The following is a 6723-nucleotide window of genomic DNA, read 5'->3' on the forward strand; positions in this document are numbered from 1 at the left end:
TATGTTTATTAACATGAAATCTAATTAAAAAAATCTCAATTACTTTTTTCCTCTAAATTCTTTTTTTTTTTTTTTTTCTGTCACGGAATGAGAAATTACAAAAGGTAATGGCAATAAAAAATATTAAAAAAAAATGCTGCAGTATTTAACGTACGCATAAAGTGTAAAACTCTCTGTCAAATCACATTAAAAGAGCCACAAAACGCTTTTTATTGTTCAAATTTCTTATAAAATACACAGTTTGAAAGCTGGGACTTTGTTTAATATCATCAGTAACCTGCTCTGTCTTGTCTGTCGACGTGTTGTCAGTGTCCTCTTTGCTCCGCGATGTATTTTTCACTCTTTTTCACTCTAATTTGCATTTCAAAGTGAACTAATCCTTTAATGTTTAATTTATTTCAAGTAATGAAAATGTTTTTTTAGTTTCTCAGATTTGCGACTATTTTTTTTAGATTTGCGACTATTTCTCAGAATTGCGACTATTTTTTTAGAATTGCGGCATTATTTCTCAGAATTGCGACTATTTCTCAAAATTGAACTCAAAAAACTTTGTTTTTTTAATGTGAACAATAACAACCCTGGTGTAGATGTGGAAAATATTCTTCAACATGTTCAGCTATTTTATATGTCGATCAGATCATGTGTTCACAGTGAAGATCCAGCAGATCTGAAGCTAAAGAGACAGTGATGTTGATCATTGAAGAGTCAGAGAAGCTGCAGAACCGGCTGAAAGTCTTTAATGACACTTAGTGTTGCTCTGTGAAACTGCCTGATAATCACATGATCCCCAACATCCAACATGTGATTATACGAGAAACTGAGAAGATCATAATGGCAGGCTTTACATTCTGAGCTCCGTTACTGATCAATACATTCATACGCAGGTGGACGTGAGATCATCCGCACACCTGAAACACGTGACTGTTCACAATGAAGAAATGCCTTATGGGAGTCCGTCGTGATGCATTATGGGATGGTCGTCACTCTCGTACGCTGGCGGAGTAAGAGAACTGAGGGAAGTGAGCACACGGCCCAGCGTCCTCCACGTCCCGACAGCTCACTGAAACAGACGGGTTCATCAGCAAAGACGTGATGATGCAATCAGAAGATTAATGCAGGACACAAACTCACGCTTGTCTGGAGGAGTAACAGTGATGCTTTGTGCCGTGAACTCGTCGTCAAAGTAGCGCGTGTCCGTCTCGGACGTCACCTGCGGTTTGAAGGGCGGCACCAGCTGCAGGAAGAAAGCAGAGCAGACGTCAGCGTGAGAATCTGAGTCACACCCTCAGGAACAAACTCAGGACTGAAGCACCTTCTTCTGCAGAACGTCCTCCCAGTGGACACAGCAGAAGAACTTGTGCATCATCACGTCTCTCGCATCATCAGGACCGCCTCCGAGCCTGCAGCCAATCACAAGCCTTACTTCATTATCTGACAGCAAAATCATCTGGAGACATGTGCTTCCTTTAGGTTTGGTCAGGGAGTAAACGGGCTGTAATGCTTTAATAATGGTTAAACTGATAATCACAACTGTTTAGCTCAAACCTGATCTTGGTTACTGATCATGATTGTTTTCATCTGATGAAACGTAAAGAGAAATTTCTCAAAATTACTGAACTTTCAGCTGTCAGCACAAATCAAGAGACTGTCGACTCGTGCGCATAAGGATTTATTTTACTCCTCTAGTTTCTATGGAAACTTGTTTCTGCCATGAAATAAAAAATAAAAAAGGTAAAAGGTAACTTTTTATTTTGCAATTCTGACTTTATTTCTGACAGTTATCAGCAACTTTATTTCTCAAAATTATGACTCTCTCTCAGATTTGCGACTTTATTTCTCAAAATTGAGACCATTTCTCAGAATTGTGACTATTTCTCAGATTTGCGACTTTATTTCTCAAAATTGTGATTATTTCTCAGATTTGCAAATTTTTTTTAGAATTGCGACTTTATTTCTCAAATTTGCAACTTTATTTCTCAGAATAGCGAATTTATTTCTCAGAATTGCGACTTTATTCCTCAGAATTGACCATTTCTCAAAATTGCAACTATATCTCAGATTTGCGACTTTATTTCTCAGATTTGCGAATTTTTTTTAGAATCGCGACTTTATTTCTCAAATTTGCAACTTTATTTCTCAGAATAGCGAATTTATTTCTCAGAATTGCGACTTTATTCCTCAGAATTGACTATTTCTCAGAACTGCGACTTTATTTCTCAAAATTGCAACTATTTCTCAGAATTGCGACTTTATTTCTCAAAATTGCAACTATTTCTCAAATTTGCAACTTTATTTCTCAAAATTGTGACCATTTCTCAGAATTGCGACTATTTCTCAGATTTGCGATTTTATTTCTCAGAATTGTGACTATTTCTCAGAATTGTGATTATTTCTCAGATTTGCAAATTTTTTTTAAGAATTGCGACTTTATTTCTCAAATTTGCAACTTTATTTCTCAGAATAGCGAATTTATTTCTCAGAATTGCGACTTTATTCCTCAGAATTGACTTTATTTCTCAGAATTGCGACTATTTCTCAGATTTGCGAATTTTTTTTAGAATCGCGACTTTATTTCTCAAATTTGCAACTTTATTTCTCAGAATAGCGAATTTATTCCTCAGTATTTACTTTATTTCTCAGAATTGCAATTTTTTTTTAGAATTGCGACTTTATTTCTCAAATTTGAAACTTTATTTCTCAGAATTGCGACTTTATTTCTCAGAATTGTGACTTTATTCCTCTGGATTGACTTTATTTCTCTGAATTGCAACATTATATCGCATAATTCTGATTTTTCTTTTTTTCCAGAATTGCGAGTTGTAAAGTCTGAACTCGGAGATTTAAACTTGTGAGATAAAAAGTCACAATTATCTTTTTTATTTTTTATCCCGTGGCAGAAACGAGCTTCCATAAGTTTACAGATTTATATTATCATATAAATTAACACTCTCTACATTATGGAATAATAATAATTTATAAACTAGGGCTGCACGATATATTGCATGAGATTGTCACACTCATTTCGTCAGTAAAGCTGGTTCCCTGATTACCGCTAAATCTCCATCACCTGCTTTCAAATGCAGCGGCATTTAATAGACAGAGCCGTAGATCACTGATAAGCCACGCAATATCGCGTTCATATCGCAGATGAATCGCCTTCGATAATGAACGCGATATTGCGTGTCTTGTCAGTGATCTACGGCTCTGTCTATTAAATGCCGCTGCATTTAACTCCAGATCTTCAGCGCTTTATTCTCAGAGTAGAGAGAGTCTGAAGGTTTGCCAGATTGAGAAGATTAAGAAAAGCAACCGAGCTTGTTAAAAATTGTCTAGAATATTATTTTCTTGAAGAAAATATAAAGACTTTGGTAAAGTTTTTATTTTCTGAACTAGATTTAAGTCTCGTGTTTTTCGTCAACAGTCCTGCACACTGATGTGTGTTAGTCAAGGGAAAAAAAGGTCGCCAACGTTCATTTTTGGTCATAGTTTTTGTCTAACGAAGCACTACAGTATGAGCTGCAGTACTGCCGCTCACCTCTGTTTGGGGTCTTTCCTCAGCAGGCCGGTCAGCAGCGCTTTGGCTTCGGGCGAGAGGCTCCTGGGGAAGCGGATCTCCTCCATCACGATGAGCTCGAAGAGCCGCTCGTGGTCCTGGTTGTAGAAGGGCAGCCGTCCGCACATCATCTCGTACATCACCACTCCCAGACCCCACCAGTCCACCGCGCGGCCGTAATCGTTGTCCTCCAGCACCTGACCCATTCACATTTACTTTACAAAATGTCAGGAATACAAGCCATTCGCCGTAAAGAGGAAATAAACACGAGAAGAGCTAATGATACACACTTTCAGACCGTACTGAAATTAAATCAATTAAAATAGTTTCAGCACATACGACTGGATTCGATCCTAAATTCCAAAGATTTCATCCTACATCATAAGTGAGGAACAAATCAGGATTTATAAAGGTTGAGAAGCGCTGCTGTAGACGTTCAGTACCTCCGGCGCAAGGTATTCTGGGGTGCCGCAGAACGTCCTCATGGTGGCCTCATCGGTGATGCCCTCCTTACAAAGGCCGAAGTCTGTGATTTTAATGTGTCCGTCTTTATCCAGCATGAGGTTCTCCAGCTGAGTGAACAGAACATCATCATCATCATCATCATCATCATCATCATGTTTGCGGTTGCCAGATGTCAAGAGTTTAAATCAAAGGACACATTTTCTCAATCTTCACTCTCTCTCTACACAATGCTGAAGATCTGAAAACATGACAAACATGAGAACGTGAACGCACCTTCAGGTCTCTGTAGACGACGTTCTGCGAGTGCAGGTAGTCGAGAGCGGAGACGATCTCAGCGCCGTAGAAGCGGGCTCTGTCCTCGGAGAACACGCGCTCGCGGGACAGGTGGAAGAACAGCTGCGGACGGACGAGAGACGGCGTGAGAACGACACACACGCCAGCGAAGGCTGAGACAAACCTGCACGTACCTCTCCACCGTTAGCGTACTCCATCACGAAACACAGCCGGTCGTGAGTCTGGAAGGCGTATTTGAGGGTCTGCGACACAAAACATGACAGAATGAGGGGAGAGTAGGGCTGGGTGTTGACAATTATCACGATTCGATTACTATTCACATGCTTTCGATTCGATTTGATTATTTTGGATGTAGTATTTCAGTTTCAGCACATGGCAAATTTTCTAGAGGAATAAAATCTCTCAACTAATGCTGTAAACTACACATGAGAGTCAGCTGGTGCTACTATAATAATATTGAAGGTTAAATTAACTTATTTATATACAAACACTTAAATGACACTCAATGATGTTTTTATTATAAAAAAAGTTTAGTTTAAAGTTTTTTTGAAATATAAACATTTAAATTGTGGCTCATAACTGATTTATTCAAACATGCATTAAATATTGAAGAACATTAAAGATTTTAATGAATATGTAACGGTGCATAGCTATATTTATCAGAATGCTGCTTTCTAGAGTCAGTTTTCTAGCTGACTAATGAGTTTATGGTCACTGAATGTGTTTTTCTGAGGTAAATGTGACGTCACGTGACATTGAAGCTGTTTTATTGAGGTTGAAGCACTGATTGAGCGATTACACGAGACATGATACGGATTTCAGTAAGTTGTACTGTATATTTTAACATACCTTCAGATGTTCATGTTTATTTCGCTGTAACTGGTATTAAAGCGGAGGAGAGGATGATCACATGCTTCTCTTTAACTGAGGCGCTAAAGCGATCCGTCACGCCACATTAAACAGCGCCAAAACGGTACTTATTTTCTGAATCTCATAATAAGATGGACGTCATTTGAAATCTGAGACTTTGCTTCATATCAAAAGTAACAAAGATTATTGTGATTTATTGGATGGGAGGAGCTACATATTCTGCTCATTCATCAACTGAAAACAGACTAGACTAATCGATTCTTGGGATTTAAGAATCAATATCGGTTCGTAAAAATGAGAATCGATTAAAATCGAGAAATCAATATTTTTTACCCAGCCCTAGGGGAGAGAGTGTCGTAGAGTCATTTACACACGTGAGCGTCACTCACCGTCAGGAAGGGGTGTCTGGTGTTCTGCAGTACTCGACTCTCGGTGACTGTATGAGCCACTTCATCCTGAACACACACACACACACACACACACGCGGTCAGATCTGAGCGTCTCGCTCCACTCCACGTGTTTCTCAGCAGTCGCTCACCTTCGCGATGATGACGTCCTTGCGCAGGATCTTCATGGCGTAGTACATCCCAGAGGCTTTCTCTCGCACCAGGATTACCTTCCCAAACGTGCCTTTACCCAGCAGCTTCAGGTAATCGAAGTCGTTCATCGTCTGAAAGCACAAACCATCATCATCATCATCATCATCATCATCGTCATGATAAACCGTAAGCTGCGGAGACACGGACCACTCTGGAGCTGGACTTGGCCAGAGAAACCTCCATGTCCTCCAGACCGCTGATGTCACTGACGCACTTGAACTCCATTGGTTCGTCCGCCTCACGCGCCTGCAGCCCATTGGCCACCGCCTGGATCGCACACATCCACTCCTCCCTACAGAGTCAACGAGAATCAGTCGAGCGTTTCAGAGCAGCTTCACAGTGAGAAACTTCATCAAATATGTATATATATAAAGAAACATTGGTCATGTGTTATTGCAAAATATAAAAAAAATTTAATAAAAAAATAAAATCTTACTGACCCCAATTAATATACGAGTCATGATAAAAAATAGTTATAAAAAATTAAGTACTGAAAAAAAGTCACATTGCTAAAAAACGTTAATGACTCTTAAAAATAATTAATTTTCCTTTAAGAAAAGTATAGTTTATTTTTTGTTATGATTTAGGGTGAAATATGGCTGGTTAAAAAAAAACTAATTAATAAACATAATAATAATAATAACAACATTAAATATTTTATATTATATATATAAATATTTTATATATATATATATATATATATATTTCTCATTTATAAATATGAATGTATATTTTTTTTAAATGTATAATATTTTAATCACATATTTAAAATCTACTTAAGAGTTAATTTTTTAAAAGTTTTATTAAAGATTAAAGAATTTAAAATATTAAAAATATTAAAATATTTTAAAAAAAGTTTAATATCTCTAACATCTTTGCTTTACATTGGTCAGAAAATAAATATTTTAATTACACTTTTTTTAATTAAAAGAAAAATTGTAA

The 6723-nt window shown here is 37.6% G+C and overlaps 1 protein-coding gene across 5 annotated transcripts in view; it reads right to left on the reverse strand.

Moving 5' to 3' along the window:
• Nucleotides 1–55: 55 nt before the first annotated feature.
• akt2l (v-akt murine thymoma viral oncogene homolog 2, like) overlaps nt 56–6723 on the reverse strand; it is a 13401-nt gene continuing 6733 nt past the window's right edge. For all 5 annotated transcript variants that reach the window (XM_067397281.1, XM_067397280.1, XM_067397279.1 and 2 more), the window contains 10 exons: nt 5929–6073; nt 5721–5852; nt 5572–5637; nt 4486–4554; nt 4292–4414; nt 3997–4125; nt 3536–3750; nt 1313–1400; nt 1132–1234; nt 56–1060 (listed from right to left, as the gene is read on the reverse strand). In XM_067397281.1, coding sequence (XP_067253382.1) covers nt 981–1060; nt 1132–1234; nt 1313–1400; nt 3536–3750; nt 3997–4125; nt 4292–4414; nt 4486–4554; nt 5572–5637; nt 5721–5852; nt 5929–6073 — 1150 coding nt within the window. In that variant the 3' untranslated portion in view covers nt 56–980. The remainder of the gene's footprint in view (nt 1061–1131; nt 1235–1312; nt 1401–3535; nt 3751–3996; nt 4126–4291; nt 4415–4485; nt 4555–5571; nt 5638–5720; nt 5853–5928; nt 6074–6723) is intronic.

The sequence above is a fragment of the Chanodichthys erythropterus genome, chromosome 10 (assembly GCF_024489055.1).
Source record: "Chanodichthys erythropterus isolate Z2021 chromosome 10, ASM2448905v1, whole genome shotgun sequence".
Classification (NCBI taxonomy): domain Eukaryota; kingdom Metazoa; phylum Chordata; class Actinopteri; order Cypriniformes; family Xenocyprididae; genus Chanodichthys; species Chanodichthys erythropterus.